A 17,729-nucleotide genomic window follows, 5' to 3' on the forward strand; every position below is an offset into this window, starting at 1 on the left:
CTTTAGTTGACTCTTTAGCTGGCTACAAGAGTTTTTAGGAATAAAACTAAATTAGATACAAATGGAAAGTTATATAAGTGTGAAAGAGTCAAAACTAAGTTGATACAATGGGAAAAATGTGATATGCGTAAAACAAGATCCAAAAGATTGTTAAGTCTTTCTACCAGAACAGGATGGGTTTAGTGGTACAGTGTAGACATTTCAATAATTTTTCTCTCATATTAAGTGTCTAAATCAACATTAAGATGACTTGAGAGCCAGGTAGGATGGTGCATGCCTGTAATCCCAGTGACTCAGGAGGCTGAGGCAGGAGGATAACAAATTCAAGGCTAGTCTTAGTAATTTAGACCTTAAGCAACTTAGTGAGACCCTGTCTAAAAATTAAAATAAAGAAGGATGTGGCTCAGTGGTAAAGTGCCCCTGGGTTTAACCTCTAGTATCCCCTCCCCCTGCCAAATGACTTGAGATTTGAGATTCTAGATTAACTCTTAAGGAATTTACAGTCTTTGTTTCTTTGTTTATCTTAAGATCTGTAAAATCTGCACAGCTTCTGATCATAGTGTCAGACTTTTTCACTGCTTGTTCTTTAACATCACAATTAAATTATAGATATTCTAGGTTTTTGAAAGCATCAGAATCAGGCATAGTCATGACCATGACGTCTCTTCATTTGCCATTGTGCACAATGGATACCATAGAATGTCTGCCTCATGGAATTAAATTATTAAAAAGCATGCAATGCAAACTGGCTACTGCAGTGGCCGAATTAAAATGGTGCTCTGAGTTACAGCTGTGATATAAAGACTGTGGCACGATTGCTAGTAATAATAGATCCAGTGCTGGGATCTGTATCCATTCATACCTAAGAATGTGATAAAATACATTTTCTGTGTGACACATGATGCTTATTTTTATACCGCTTAGACTAGAAAAAGTGGCAAAATTCTCTTGCTGTCAAAGATGAGACCATGAAAATAGGAATGAAAGCATCAGTTTGTGGGTGAACTTGAATTCTCATAATATGGAACCACATGTCCTTGCTGGCAGGGTAGAACCAACATAAAAAGTGTGGGCTTGTAGTTGAGCGATATGCACTTGGCTTTGATATGCACTTGGCTTTGATGTGCACTTGGCTTTTTCTGTGCTCTGGTTATTTCCCTATGACATTGAGGTAACTCTCTGAATGATGCTTACATGTACATTTCTTCTGTAAATCTGAAAAAAGCTGGTGGGAGGACTTGCAAGGATCTTTGTCATTGCTAACTCTGAGTGCTGTTCAAATGTGACAATGTTTGTATCTTTCTTAGTGAATAAAGAAAATTAGTTTAACTTCTTTGTAAACTATCTTTGCAAACTCAAATTATTTAACGACTTAGACAATTTTGACATTATAGTCCAGGATGTTTAATTGCATAAAAACTAAGTTTTGAGAGTTTGAGTTTGTCAGGAAGAAAACTGTCATGATTTTCAGTTCTCCTCCTGTGATTACTGAAGAATATAATGAACAGTTTTCTGTTGCAAAAGAAAAAAAATCAAATATGGGCACACACTGTCAGATATGTTTATAGGGAGCCTCAGCTCTGTGGAGTTGAGAGACGTGCTCTGCTGAGGAACTGGCTACAGCCTGCTCTCTCATTCATCAGGCATCTTCCTTTCTCCTGATCAGTACAGGGCTCTCTGAAGAACAGCATGGGCTGATTGCTTTTTGTGACACTCCCCACTTCATTTTTCTTTTTCTGTACTATAGATGGCATTCATTTCATTTTTTTTCTCATAGAAAAACATCAAGTTATATTTATGTACTGTTATTTCTGTTACAGTTAATAACTAAGGGCTTGAAGCAAACAAGAAATTATTTGGCATGAAATATGAGGCAACCTTTCATAATTACAACAGCACAGAAGATCTACATGATGGAGACTGATGGAAAGCTATGCACATAAAACATTTAGGCACATACATCAAATTTCCGGAAAGTTAGATTTCTTTTTCTGAAAAATTCTATCACTGTATTAAACCTGTTACATATAGGTTTCAGGTGAGATTCTAACTTACATTTCAAGCAGGTAAATAGTGATACACATCTCCCTTCCATTCTTTCTTTGGGTCCTCACTTCTACACTACCATCAAGATCAATCTGTGCCTACACAGGATTATTAGCTAACCAGGATAGCCTCTGTCTGCAGAGAGTCTTTCGGTTGTGAAAGAATCAATAAACATGTCATTATTGATTTCTCATCTAGTACCCTGTATGTGAATGATGCAGTTGGGGATACAAAAGAAATTGAAGCATGGTTCATCTTACAGGGGTTTAAGATTAATCTTGCTGAGGGAGAAAATTATGAAATCACTGCTATTCTAACATTTTTGATTTATGAAAATGGTACCTTCATATAGTTCAAAGTAGTGATTGTGCATGACAAAACAGTATGTAATCAGATCTCAAATGATGGGGTGTAAACTACAAGTACTACCCAGGCAAGTATTCTTTGTGAAGTGTATAAGGGGGCCTGAATTTATCAGAGAACATTGTGTGGATGGATTGTATTGGGAGAGGTGAAGAGCTCTAGTGCAGGCAATCCCAGCAAGATGAAGCTCTGAAGGTGGGATGATAGATTTCACATGGAAGGATCTGGCTGCTGGGCTGGGCAAGAGTGGGGCCTGGAATGGAAGAGAATTGAACTGGGAATGGTAGTGGGACTGCTGTAGCACTAATTGTAGACAGCTGATTGAAATGGGAGGGAACGACTGAGAAACACAATCCAGGGAGCATATCCCCTAACTTTCTTGCTGCATGAGATTTCTACTTTGCAAATTCCACCCTTTCCTTCATTTGTGTCCTTCTTTTCACACAATGATTTTTATGTTTCTAATGTGTTACATGTTATGCTAGATGCTGTGTGTGCACGACACGGTTCTTGACGTGTCGTGTTAACAAGATTTTAAGAACATATATCTTCCCTCCCTAAACCAATGTTAAGTTTTATTGTGATGAGGACCATGAGTTTTTGTTTTTATTATTATTTCAAAAACTGTAGTCAATATGCGATAATCACCATTGGTATGAAGAAGGAAAGCAATGGTTCTGGTTCTTAGATCCAGACAAATAATATAATAAGATATTATTGTTATCAGCCAATTATTATGGAATTAATTCTTGGAATTGTGAAAGACTTCAAAAAAAGAGAACGATCCTTTAAGCTGAGGGTAGAAGTGTTTTGGAGATACACAAAAGATGTGTGGGAGGCTCAGGAGGTTGGAACTGCCTGTACAAAACACAGACATGGAGGACAAAGTGACAGGATCCGGGATGTGCCCATGTGCCAATACTGGTGAGTGACAGGTGAATGAAGGAAGAAGAGATGGTGCGAATGGACAGGTGCTGGATAGACATCTTTATTACCAAAGAGCTTAGGTGATGTGTTATGATCCAGGTTGATTGGAAAGATGGGTTCTGACTTGTTAAAAATATCTCCAGTAGTAATAGGATAGAGGATAGAGGGGATTAGTGGCATGTCTAAGCAGGGAAACTGGAAAGGAAGTGATTGCTGTTGCAACCATTTGTGGCAGATAATCCAGGAGCAATGAAGGTACAAGGAGAAAATACAAAAAGTAACATGATAAAATGGACAGACCTTGGTGTTTGAGTATGGGGGATTAAACAGAGAGAAAAAACAGGGACTTTGTCCTGTTCGTAAGTGTGCCTCCAGCACATAGAAGAAGGCTTTGTATCTAGGTATCCGGTAAGTATTTGTCAAAATGAACACATTTTTTTTTTTTTTTTAAATTCAGGCAGGCCTATTAGTGTTTTAACAAGCACCCTAATGTAATTCTGACATAGGTGCTAAGAGGGAAAAGTTCAGGGAGCTCCTGCATTTCCCAGGGTAGCAAAATGGTTGCGTGCCAATCACAAACAGAAGAGAGGTAGGAAGGGAAGACAATGTGTTCATCTGTGGACCATCGAGGGACATACTTGTTATTTCTAGAAGAGCCAAACTCTAAGACATACATTATAAGGGAGTAGGGGATAGAAAGGGAGGAGAAGATAAAGAATGCCAAATCAGACTTCAGAATCATAGAAAGAGGATTAGGTTAAGTAAGAGAGATGTTTTCAAGCTAAAAATTTTTGAAAGCATAGTTTGTCCAGAGAGTTCATGAGGATGAAAATTGACACAATCAATGTTCAGCTTTGGGAGACTCAGGAAAGAATATCATCAGTGTTGGAAAATTAAGGACCCTTGTATTTTTTTAGGTTTGATCAGAAATTAAAGTTGCCTTACATTTTACATTGTTGTATATATGGTGGACTTCTGCTCTTTCTCTTTACCACAGAAAGAAAGGAAGCCTATGGAATGGTGATTTCAGTAGTAACAAATCTATTATTACTGAACAATAGCACCTAAATATGAAGATATCACTGTTAAAAATACTGACTTGGATCATCATTTTTTAAACAGAACAGACAATTTCAAATTAATGGCTAATATTAATCATGATGTTTTAAATGAATATGATTTTTTTCAATGAATAAACTTATACTGCATAAATTGATGCATTATTTCTATATAAGATATAATTACCTCAGTGCATTCCCATATGTGGCCTAATTTAGCTGGTTCCAAGAAGTTTTGAGTGGTCACCCTCAAATATAATTAGTTGCAAAAAAAAGCTGGATGAAACTCAAAGTTTTTTGGTTCAAGAGGGGCTTGAATTTAGTGTTTGAATGAGCACCCCACTGTTATTCTGACACGGGTGTTCAGAAGTCCTACTTGGAGGAACACTGTCTTAGAAAGCTCTCTGCAGCCTGCATTTCTTCTTCGTGGTGTTCTTGTGCCCTCAGGTGGTATGATGTAGTACTGTGTGCCTCAGATTTCTCATTTTCACTGATTAGAAAATGGAAGTTCACTGTGTCTGCCTGTTATGTAGTCTTTATTTAACCCTGCTCTAAACCTATAAAATGCAGATTTTTGCTTTATTTTGAGAACTTTGAAGGAGTCTTTAGCTGAAGATGCCAAAAGATTTATCTGGTGGCAGTATTTTCATAGGCCAAGTGTTTATCCTTTCCTTGGGTTCTCCCTCTGAGTATCCTTAAGGATTCAGGAGATCTATTTTAGAACAAGGCATCCTCAGAGTCTGCGATGCTTATTTGAATTTTTTTTTTTTTTTTTTGCACAAAAAGCAAGTTTTATTGATTATGACGTTCATGTATAGATACCCAGATCCTAAGCAGGTTCTTTTTTTTTTTTTTTTCAATCTTTATAACATTTTATTTTTTTTTTTTATTATTTTTTTTATTTTATTTTTTTTTATTGTTGGTTGTTCAAAACATTACATAGTTCTTGATATATCATCTTTCACACTTTGCTTCAAGTGGGTTATGAACTCCCATTTTTAGCCCATATACAGATTGCAGAATCACATCAATTACACATCCATTGATTTACATATTGCCATACTTGTGACTGTCATGTTCTGCTACCTTTCCTATCCTCTACTATCCCCCCTCCCCTCCCCTCCCCACCCGTCTTCTCTCTCTACCCCCTCTATTGACCTTCATTTCTCCCCCTTGTATTATTTTTCCCTTTCCCCTCATTTCCTCTTGTATGTTCTTTTGTATAACCCTGAGGGTCTCCTTCCATTTCCATGCAATTTCCCTTTTCTCTCCCTTTCCCTCCCACCTCTCATCTCTGTTTAATGTTAATCTTCTTCTCATGCTCTTCGTCCCTACTCTGTTCTTAGTTACTCTCCTTATATCAAAGGAGACATTTGGCATTTGCTTTTTAGGGATTGGCTAGCTTCACTTAGCATAATCTGCTCTAGTGCCATCCATTTCCCTGCAAATTCTATGATTTTGTCATTTTTTAATGCAGAGTAATACTCCATTGTGTATAAATGCCACATTTTTTTAATCCATTCGTCTATTGAAGGGCATCTGGGTTGGTTCCAAAGTCTTGCTATTGTGAATTGAGCTGTTATGAACATCGATGTAGCAGTGTCCCTGTAGCATGCTCTTTTTAGGTCTTTAGGGAATAGACCAAGAAGGGGAATAGCTGGGTCAAATGGTGGCTCCATTCCCAGCTTTCCAAGAAATCTCCATACTGCTTTCCAAATTGGCTGCACCAATTTGCAGTCCCACCAGCAATGTACAAGTGTACCCTTTTCCCCACATCCTCGCCAGCACTTGTTGTTGTTTGACTTCATAATGGCTGCCAATCTTACTGGAGTGAGATGGTATCTTAGGGTGGTTTTGATTTGCATTTCTCTGACTGCTAGAGATGGTGAGCATTTTTTCATGTACTTGTTGATTGATTGTATGTCCTCCTCTGAGAAGTGTCTGTTCAGGTCCTTGGCCCATTTGTTGATTGGGTTGTTAGTTATCTTATTGTCTAATTTTTGGAGTTCTTTGTATACTCTGGATATTAGGGCTCTGTCTGAAGTGTGAGGAGTAAAGATTTGTTCCCAGGATGTAGGCTCTCTATTTACCTCTCTTATTGTTTCTTTAGCTGAGAAAAAACTTTTTAGTTTGAGTAAGTCCCATTTGTTGATTCTAGTTATTAACTTTTGTGCTATGGGTGTCCTATTGAGGAATTTGGAGCCCGACCCCACAGTATGTAGATCGTAGCCAACTTTTTCTTCTATCAGACGGCGTGTCTCTGATTTGATATCAAGCTCCTTGATCCATTTTGAATTCACTTTTGTGCATGGCGAGAGAACGGGATTCAGTTTCATTTTGTTGCATATGGATTTCCAGTTTTCCCAGCACCATTTGTTGAAGATGCTATCCTTCCTCCATTGCATGCTTTTAGCCCCTTTATCAAATATAAGATAGTTGTAGTTTTGTGGATTGGTTTCTGTGTCCTCTATTCTGTACCATTGGTCCACCCGCCTGTTTTGGTACCAGTACCATGCTGTTTTTGTTACTATTGCTCTGTAGTATAGTTTGAAGTCTGGTATCGCTATACCGCCTGATTCACACTTCCTGCTTAGCATTGTTTTTGCTATTCTAGGTCTTTTATTTTTCCATATGAATTTCATGATTGCTTTCTCTATTTCTACAAGAAATGCCTTTGGGATTTTGATTGGCATTGCATTAAACCTATAGAGAACTTTTGGTAATATCGCCATTTTGATGATGTTAGTTCTGCCTATCCATGAACAGGGTATATTTTTCCATCTTCTAAGATCTTCTTCTATTTCTCTCTTTAGGGTTCTGTAGTTTTCATTGTATAAGTCTTTCACCTCTTTTGTTAGGTTGATTCCCAAGTATTTTATTTTTTTTGAAGATATTGTGAATGGAGTGGTTGTCCTCATTTCCATTTCAGAGGATTTGTCGCTGATATACAGGAATGCCTTTGATTTATGCGTGTTGATTTTATATCCTGCCACTTTGCTGAATTCATTTATTAGCTCTAATAGTTTCTTTGTAGAGCCTTTTGGGTCTGCTAGGTATAGAATCATATCATCTGCAAATAGTGATAATTTAAGTTCTTCTTTTCCTATTTTTATGCCTTTAATTTCTTTCGTCTGTCTAATTGCTGTGGCCAGTGTTTCGAGAACTATGTTGAACAGAAGTGGTGAGAGAGGGCATCCCTGTCTTGTTCCAGATTTTAGAGGGAATGCCTTCAATTTTTCTCCATTCAGAATGATGCTAGCCTGAGGCTTAGCATAGATTGCTTTTACAATATTGAGGTATGTTCCTGTTATCCCTAGTTTTTCTAGAGTTTTGAACATAAAGGGATGCTGTACTTTGTCGAATGCTTTTTCCGCATCTATCGAGATGATCATATGGTTCTTATTTTTAAGTCTATTGATGTGGTGAATAACATTTATTGATTTCTGTATATTGAACCAGCCTTGCATCCCAGGGATGAATCCTACTTGATCATGGTGCACAATTTTTTTGATATGTTTTTGTATCCGATTCGCCAGAATTTTATTGAGGATTTTTGCATCTAGGTTCATTAGAGATATTGGTCTGAAGTTTTCTTTCTTTGAAGTGTCTTTGTCTGGTTTAGGTATCAGGGTGATGTTGGCCTCGTAGAATGAATTTGGAAGTTCTCCCTCTTTTTCTATTTCCTGAAGTAGCTTGAAAAGTATTGGTATTAGTTCCTCTTTAAAGGTTTTGTAAAATTCTGCTGTATACCCATCCGGTCCTGGGCTTTTCTTAGTTGGTAGTCTTTTGATGGTTTCTTCTATTTCCTCAATTGATATTGGTCTGTTTAGGTTGTCTATATCCTCCTGACTCAATCTGGGCAGATCATATGACTTCAGAAATTTATCGATGCCTTCACTATCTTCTAATTTATTGGAGTATAAGGATTCAAAATAATTTTTGATTATCTTCTGTATTTCTGAAGTGTCTGTTGTGATATTGCCTTTTTCATCCCGTATGCTGGTAATTTGAGTTCTCTCTCTTCTTCTCTTCGCTAGCATCGCTAAGGGTCTGTCGATTTTGTTTATTTTTTCAAAGAACCAACTTTTAGTTTTGTCAATTTTTTCAATTGTTTCTTTTGTTTCGATTTCATTAATTTCAGCTCTGATTTTAATTATTTCTTGCCTTCTACTTCTTTTGCTGTTGTTTTGCTCTTCTTTTTCTAGGATTTTGAGATGAAGCATGAGATCATTTATTTGTTGGTTTTTTCTTTTTTTAAGGAATGAACTCCAAGCAATGAATTTTCCTCTTAGAACTGCTTTCAATGTGTCCCACAGATTCCGATATGTTGTGTCTGTGTTTTCATTAATCTCTAAGAATTTTTTAATTTCCTCCTTGATGTCTTCTATAACCCATTGATCATTCAGTAACCTATTGTTCATTCTCCAAGTGATGTATGCTTTTTCCTTCCTTCTTTTATCGTTGATTTTCAGTTTCATTCCATTATGGTCAGATAGGATGCATGGTATTATCTCTACTCCTTTATATTGTCTAAGCGTTGCCCTGTGACATAATATATGATCTATTTTTGAGAAGGATCCATGTGCTGCTGAGAAAAAAGTGTAACTGCTTGATGTTGGGTGGTATATTCTATATATGTCAATTAAGTCTAGGTTATTAATTGTGTTATTGAGTTCTATAGTTTCCTTATTCAACTTTTGTTTGGAAGATCTGTCCAGTGGCGAGAGAGGTGTGTTGAAGTCTCCCATGATTATTGTATGGTGGTCTATTAGACTCTTGAACTTGAGAAGAGTTTGTTTGATGAACATAGCTGCACCATTGTTTGGGGCATATATATTTATGATTGTTATGTCTTGTTGGTGTATGGTTCCCTTAAGCAGTATGTAGTGTCCCTCTTTATCCCTTTTGATTAACTTTGGCTTGAAATCTATTTTATTTGATATGAGTATGGACACTCCTGCTTTTTCCGAAGTCCATATGAGTGATATGATTTTTCCCAACCTTTCACCTTCAGCCTATGTATGTCTTTTCCTATCAAATGCGTCTCCTGTAGGCAGCATATTGTTGGGTCTTGTTTTGAGATCCATTCTACTAGCCTGTGTCTCTTAATTGGTGAGTTTAAGCCATTAACATTTAGGGTTATTATTGAGATATGGGTTGTTGTTCCAGCCATATTTGTTTATTTATGTTACTAAACATGGTTTGTTTTCCTCTTTGATTATTCCCCCCCCTTTACTGTCCTACCTCCCACTGTTGGTTTTCATTGTTATTTTCCATTTCCTCTTCCTGTAATGTTTTGCTGAGGATGTTTTGAAGAGATGGTTTTCTAGCTGCATATTCTTTTAACTTTTGTTTGTCGTGGAAGGTTTTAATTTCATCTTCCATCCTGAAGCTTAATTTCGCTGGATACACAATTCTTGGTTGGAACCCATTTTCTTTCAGTGTTTGAAATATGTTATTCCAGGATCTTCTAGCTTTCAGAGTCTGTGTTGAAAGATCAGCTGTTATCCTGATTGGCTTGCCCCTAAATGTAATCTGCTTCCTTTCTCTTGTAGCTTTTAAAATTCTCTCCTTATTCTGTATGTTGGGCATCTTCATTATAATGTGTCTAGGTGTGGATCTCTTATAATTTTGCACATTCGGCGTCCTGTAGGCTTCTAGAATTTGGGATTCTGTCTCATTCTTCAAGTCTGGGAAGTTTTCTCGTATTATTTCATTGAATAAATTGCTCATTCCTTTGGTATGGAGTTCTATACCTTCCTGTATCCCAATGACTCTTAAGTTTGGTCTCTTAATGTTATCCCATATTTCTTGGATGTTCTGCTCATGGTTTCTTAACAGTCTTGCTGAGCTGTCTATGTTCTTTTCAAGTTGAAATACTTTGTCTTCATTGTCTGATGTTCTATCTTCTAAGTGTTCTACTCTGCTGGTAGTACTCTCAATTGAGTTTTTAAGTTGGTTTATTGCTTCCTGCATTTCTAGGATTTCTGTTTGTTTGTTTTTTATAACCTCTATCTCCCTGTATAGTTGATCCTTTGCTTCCTGGATTTGTTTGTGTAATTCCTTGTCGAAGTGATCTTTCATTGTCTGATTTTGCTGTCTAATTTCTTCCTTGATACTCCAGATCATCTGAAGCATATATATCCTGAATTCTTTATCTGACATTCCATCTGCTGCAGCTGTTACCTCTTCTAAAGTTGAGCTGACCTGCATTGCTTGTAGTCCTTTCTTTCCTTGTCTTTTCATACTGCTTGCGTTTCTTTCTTCTTGGTGAAACTGTTGTGTTTTTGAAATTTTTCCCCCCCCTATATATTTATGTTGCTCTTGTATAGTTGAAAATTCTCCCTTGCAGGTGCGGGCAGGGGCTCTGCTCTGCCCCTCCTCCAATTGGTGTGAGGTGTCTACCACGCCCGCGGACCCCTGGGCCTGATCCGCTGTTCTGTCGCAGGTCTGCCTACCTTGCAGGTGGGGGCGAAGGCTCTGCCCTGCCCCTCCTACCACGCCCGGGGACCGCTAGGCCTGATCTGCAGGTTGGTCGCAGGTCTGCCCACCTTGTGGGCAAGGGTGTCAGTTCCGCTCCGCCCCCACTCCAATTGGGGTCACTTGACCACCACACAGGCGAGCCGCTGGGCCTGATCTGGGCGCGGGCTAAGGCTCTGCTCTGCCCCTACTCCAGTTGGGGTGAAGTGTGTACCACGCTGGCAGGCCGCTGGGCCTGATCCACAGGTCTGTCGCAGGTCTGCTTACCTTGCCAGCGCGGGCGGTGGCTCTGCCCTGCCCCTCTTACCACGCCTGCAGACCGCTGGGCCTGATCTGCAGGTTGGTCGCAGGTCTTCCTACCTTGCGGGCGTGGGCGGCGGCCCCTCTCCTCGCCTCTGGCTCGACGACAAAGCGAGAGAGACTCGGGTATCTGTGACTCACCCTCCCTACCAGGGGACCAACTGTTTCCGTCGCCGCTGGCACCGATGAAGTTTTCTCCTCGGCCGCTCTCCGATGACATCAGATCTCTGCCATGCTGGCATCCCCTGTTCTATGGCTGAATCCCATTTTCTTCTCTTCCAATAGGCGGAGCTGTGCCCTCTGAGCTGAGCTTCTGCCCTCTATGTGCTGACAGAAATCCCTGTACGGTGGCTCCTGGGAGTCTCTCAATCCTGTTAGTCCAGAGCCCTTTCACTTATCCGGCCCCTCCCCCTGTTCCTCCTCCCAGCCAGCCAGCCAGGTCCTGTTCACCAGAGGCGGTTCCCCAAGGATCTGATTACACTTGCAGCCCCACCGCGTGTCCTATATCCCGAACGATGAACACCCTCTCTGTCATTCAATTAAGCCCCAGTGCTGTGGTGGGGTGATCTGGGAACCAACAGTTTAATTTTTCAGGACCCCTTTGGTGGGCACGCCCCCAGAAACTGGCGGCTAAGATCTTGGGTGTCGCCGCTGGTGTTAAGGGGAGGTGGGGATCTGGAATCCCCTCTGCTTCCCTACAGACACGCCTCCGGTGGTTTCCTGGCTGCTTGTATCTGGAGGGGGTGGGAGTCACACACCTGCTAATGTGGATTCCGCTGGGAAGGAATTCTGTCGGCGGAACTCTGGTGATGTCACCACTCTGCTATGGCAGGCCCCAGGCTCCTTGCCAGAGTGTCCGAAGGGAGGGGTGGGACTGGTCTGTCTCTGGTTGGTTTCAGCTCCCGGTTTGCTATTTCATGAAGGCTTGGCGAGAGACCTCTTCCTAGAGTCCCTGCACCGCTCCTGCTGCGCTGCGCCTCGGAGGCTATCCGCCCTGACGTGGGGCCGCGTGCAGGCAGCCGACAGTCGCCGAGTCGCGCGGGCAGCGGCTGGCGGGTCTGGACCTCTGCGCTGCGTGGCGGAGATTCACTCGTCTAGCGCAGACTGTCACCTCCAAAAAATCCTTCCAATTCCCGGCCGGTCTCTCTTTAGTGGAATTTTGCTAGGAGTTTCTCAGCAGGTCATATCTAAGCGTATCCATGCGTCTCTCTGACCCCTTTGTTGAGGAGGTACTGAAAGCGCTGCCTCCCCTCTCGCCGCCATGTTGGATCCCTATCTGAATTTTTTATTTGATAGTTTTTAGCTACTAGGAAGGACACCGCTAATACATATATAATGAAGGGCGTGTAGAGTAAAAGGGTTAAAGGTAGGAATTCTTTCTTTCTCTACTTCCTGTCTCCTGGCAGTCATTAAATAGATACTTGTTAAAATCGCACCAAAGAGTTTTTGTGGGTGATATAGTCCTAGCTGGGATATATTTTGTATAAATGAGGAAAGAAATTTATAACTTTGTAGCCTGTTACAAAGGGTTCATGCACTAAATACAGGACAAACTATGTTCAGAAGAAGTAAGGCTTCACCAGAGGGGTGAGAGGACCACAGCCATTCAGGAAATCCTAATGGAGGACATGTTATTTGAACTGGAAGCCCCCAAGAATGGCTTTTCTTTGGGAGCCTTTGTGCAACTGTGCTGTTGACTTATATATCATTCAATTTTATTTGTTCTTATTGTGTTTCTTTGATTCTTTTGTTCAATATGAATTATGTTCCAGGTATTGTGCTGAAGTGTGGGGATATGAAGTTGTGTAAGACTGACTTAGTCTCTATTTATATGGAACTCCCATTCTGGTAGTGAAGATAAGAAACAACTATATAAAAAATAACAAAAGAAATACAAATTGAGATGAGATTTATGAAAGAAACAAGTAAAAAGCTGAGGTAGGAAATAGGAAATAACTTTGACGTGTAGGATAAGGACTATTTTGTAATATGGATGGTGAAAACCTTCCAGAGAAAAGTCAAGCTGCTGTGTCTTTTGTGTCCAATATTATTTTAATTGCTTCTCATGTATTAATCTGCTAATCTTCTCAATTCTTTTTTTAAATGTTTATTTATTTTTTAGTTGTAGTTGCACAGAATACCTTTATTTATATGTGGTGCTGAGGATGGAACCTCGGGCCTTGCACATGCTAGGCGAGCGCTCTACACTGAGCCACAACTCCATTCTCAATTCTATTAGGGAATTAATTTTATTTTACCTGAGTAGCAGGTCAGAAAACTGAGGCACTAGGACATCAAACCAATTGACATAATTTATAAGTAGTGGAGACTGGATACAGGTTTGCACTGCCAGGCTGTGGAGCCCACTGTCAAGACAGAGCAAATAGCTGGCAGGAAGCCTCTAAGGCAGGAAGGCATTAGATGGTCAAGGCACTGGAAGAGGACATGTAGTGGGGAGCAGAGAGATGATGCAAGTAGCCTGGCTGTATTCTGAGAACCTGACCAGGGTCTGCTCATAAAGGCCCTTTGAGAATATGGTAGGGAGTCTTGGATTTTATTCTAAGCATAGTGAAATGCCACAGGTGTGTTTTAAACAGGATTCCAACATAATCTCATAAACTTTTTAGGAGGCAATTCCTACTACAATGTGGAGAACGCACTGCAGGCAGGAAACCAGTTAAGAGGGCTCATTAGGGTTCAGGATAACATTGGGAAAGTGTTCTGCATCCTCAGATGTGGTGGGAGCTGATAACCTACACTGAGAATTTGGCTCTTTTCAAACATGTGCTAATCCAGAAAAGCGTATTTGGTATCAGGAGATAGTGAGTTAAAAACAAATCAAAATCAGACTGTATTATTTTCCCTAGTAAAATAGAATCACTAATGGTTGAAAGTTCTTTTTTGTATAATATGTTGATTTCACAGATGAGAACATCTGAGAAGGTAAGTGATTAATTGCTTTACTGTTAGTTGCAGACTTGAAAATAAAACAAATGTGAATTTCCTTGACCTAACACACGTAAAACTGTTTTCTACTTAAGAAAGACAAATTTAACTTCTAAGTTGATTTCCCACCAATGGTAAGGCACTGGAATACTTTGTGATAGGTCAAGTGCTTTCTTAATTTCTTGTCCCTTTCATTGGTAAAGGTTTTCTCTGAGGACATTCAACCCATTCTCTTTTCACAACATGCTGCAAAGCCATGTTCTTTCTGAGAACTTCCCTTCTCTCCTCATATATGGAAATCAAAACAGATAAAAGAACAAGTCAATAAACTTACTTCCCCTGTGATTTGGTCACTGCCTCTGTCTTCATGTTTGGCTCTAGTGTGAACCAGGAATTCAGAAAGGGTCAGAGAACCACTGAATGCTTCAGACTATAAGAAACATGCTAGAAAACAGGAGGAGGCTGCAGCTAGGCAAATGTCTTCATCCATGGCCAATGAGAGTGTCCCTGAAGAATATTTAAAGTATTCTCCAAGGAGAGAGGCAAGTCCTACAGAGGTCACTTAATCTTACCATGGCCTTTTTGTCCAGTATAAAATATCAAATTGTTTTGCAGTGCTGAGTGGTTGTTTGCCAGTTGAAACTTCAAGTGGAATTCATAACTGAAGCTGATGTCTGAAACCCGTGAATAAGCCAGGAATGAAGTGTATCCAAAGGCATCCGTGCCACTGAAGCTGGGCTGTGTAATATTAATAGCTGTGGAAAAACCCAAATCAAACAATTAAAATAAACCTGTACATGTAGTTATAAAAAGAAGGCTATGTTTTGCCGATGCATCTGGCTGGATAGTCTGTTTACTATCACAGTAATTATATTTAAGTACCCTTCAGCATTGAGCAACTAAGTGACTCAAAGGGGAATTTCAAAACCATAACAAAGGAAGTGCAATGTTTTTAGATCCTGCATAGAACCCTTTCACTCACATACCCTTTCTGCATAATGAAGATTTACTTAAAAAGCAAAGCTCTGTGTTGAGAAACTCAATTTTAGAAAACAGAAAAGATCACTGGCAGTCAACGTATTTGCTCAGGTGCTTGGTAAACACGATCTGGCATCCAAACACTGGATATGACTTAGAAAGAAACTCACGACTTGGAACAAACTGTGCTTCTCTAGTCCTGAACCTTTACATGAGCCAAAGCAATTCAAGGACTAGTGTGTACTAGATGGAGTCTAATTGAGGAGTGCTATTAGCTATCTATTTTCTCTTTTCTTCCTGCCTCTATTCTTACATCCAATTCCCCTCTTTCATTGTTCTTTTTTTCCCCCATAAATAGTCTCAATTGGCTTTTATTTTCCTACCCCAAGAGGACCACAAGAAACAGGAAGGGGGATGTGGAGCTCCACCCCTGTCTTTTATGGACAGTGTTCCAGGATTAGTGGAATTTCCTAGGATCCATTTTTATTGACTGGGACATCTGGACAGAGGGAAGAAGAGCTTCTTTTGATTACATTATGTTATTTCTTTCTTCTCAAGAGATGTTGGATCTCCTGGGAAGCTGTAAAACTAGATTTTTTACAAGCCTTAAGAAATATTCTCACGCTGGTACCTAATGCTTAAAACAAAAGATACTCTTATGTCTGATAGTAATTGTTTATACAGCAAGTAACTGTGCTATCTCAGGAAAGATGATTCTTGTTATCAGAAAATTTTATTTCTGTTTGTTTCATATGAATATTAAACTAGAATATTTGTGTGGAATAAGCTGAATACTTTATTTTGATATTTTGTTAAAATCTTGGTTTATATCTTGAGATAAATGGCATAGGGTGAGTGTAATTTTATCAAAACTTGCCAGAATGTGAAGTAGGGTTTTTGAGACATGTTAGCTTTTCTAATAAAAGAATTTTGTTTGTGTTTTAAACTATTTCCATCAAGTACTTACTTTCAGTTGTATTGTGGGTAGGTTGATTGAGGGGACATGAGTCATACATGAGGCATATTAAAATACAAAAAAAATACTAACAGTCTTTCAATCTTGACATTAAAAACAGTGAAAACAGAATTCTACAATATTTTAATATTAAAAAAGAAGAGGAATGATTATTGTTTCATTTTAGCATTTCTTCCTGTTAATAATTAATGAATCTACTTAAAGATCTTATTTCATTTAGGTTAAATTGACAATAAAAAAAAGTCTCATGTATTTTACTGTTAGATCCTGTGCTTTGTGTCACAGGACACAAAGATGGTGACACAGGATAAGAAAATACACTCTATTAAGCAGCTAGTGTCAGGTCAATAAATTTATTCAGATTGTACTGGACTAAAAGTTGAGGTTCAGCTGTGAGCAGTAATTCACCTGGTAGGTGAAGGGAAAGATAATTTCAGGTAGAAGGAGCAACATGTTTTAAGGCGTGACGTCTAAAACTGCATGTTGTATTCAGAGAACTCATGAAATCTGCAAATTTTAGAATGAAGTATAAAAGGTGAAAGTGGAAGGAAAGGAAACAAGGTAGACAGAGGTCAAATCATGAAGGGCTTCATATTTTCTCTATAATCCTTAAGTAATTGGGCAATGATTAATTACTTTTTAGAAATTCTACTCTATGGCTGGGTGCAGTGGTGCATGCCTGTAATCCCAGCTACTGGGGAGGCCATGGCAGGAAGATTGCAAGTTCAAGGCCAGCCGCTGCAATGTGGTGAGATCCTGTCTCAAACAAACAAACAAACAAAATAAATAAAAACAAATAATCAAACAACAACAACAACAACAACAAAACAACAGAAAAATACCACTCTGTGGATGAAGTGTGAAGCTCAGATAGGTGGAGAGAGCTGGAAGGCTAGCCTTTGATCCACAATAAAAATAAAGACTGGTGATATTAAGAAATGTAACAAGAGTGAAGCTTATGCAGAATCACAAAGACAAGACAATTCATGAGAAACTCTTTGGAAAAGGAAGAGTGTGTTATTTAAACAGTTAACTAACAAAAAATGTATCATCAATGATAGTATCAATCAGAATCAAATCCAAGACACAATTTTATCCTATCAAAAAGAAGTACATTTCAAGATTGAGAATAACTCTGCCCAAAGGAGTGACTCTGTCACATGTCCAGCAATTTTAAAATCTGGGCTTGAATCATGGCTTGGCTTGACTGAGATGGGCTTAATATGAAAAAAGAATGTGAACTATCTTATTGAAAATGCTTTTAAAAATTGTTTTAGTTATACATGGACACAATATTTTTATTTTGTGTATTTATTTTTATGTGGTGCTGAGGATGGGACCCAGTGCCTCATATGTGCAAGGCAAGCACTTTGCCACTGAGCCACAATCCCAGCCCTTCAGGGGTTTTTATATGCAAGAAACATTGGCAGAATAAATTATATTACTAAAACAAATTTCACCTGTTTCTTTTTACTTTAAAAATTGTGGCTACTAGAAAAAAAATAATTATACAGACCGGTCACATTCTACTTCCATGCAATGGTACTGTAAAGAGAACCGAGTGTCTCTTGTCAGGTAAATTCTTCCTCTAAACTCTTAGTTGTGATTTACTTCAAGGGACTTTTTCTTCAGCAACTCTGAGCCTATAAAATGAT

The 17,729-nt window shown here is 39.1% G+C and overlaps 1 protein-coding gene across 1 annotated transcript in view; it reads right to left on the reverse strand.

Annotated features, from left to right (window-relative positions):
• Eys (eyes shut homolog) overlaps positions 1-17,729 on the reverse strand; it is a 1,592,434-nt gene that overhangs the window by 75,012 nt on the left and 1,499,693 nt on the right. Inside the window, 1 exon segment of the mRNA XM_046432606.1 lies at positions 14,693-14,875. Coding sequence (XP_046288562.1) covers positions 14,693-14,875 — 183 coding nt within the window.

The sequence above is a fragment of the Marmota monax genome, unplaced genomic scaffold (genome assembly GCF_021218885.2).
Source record: "Marmota monax isolate L192 unplaced genomic scaffold, Marmota_monax_Labrador192_F-V1.1 WCK01_AAM20220418_F8-fsc00116, whole genome shotgun sequence".
NCBI classification, from domain to species: Eukaryota; Metazoa; Chordata; class Mammalia; order Rodentia; family Sciuridae; genus Marmota; species Marmota monax.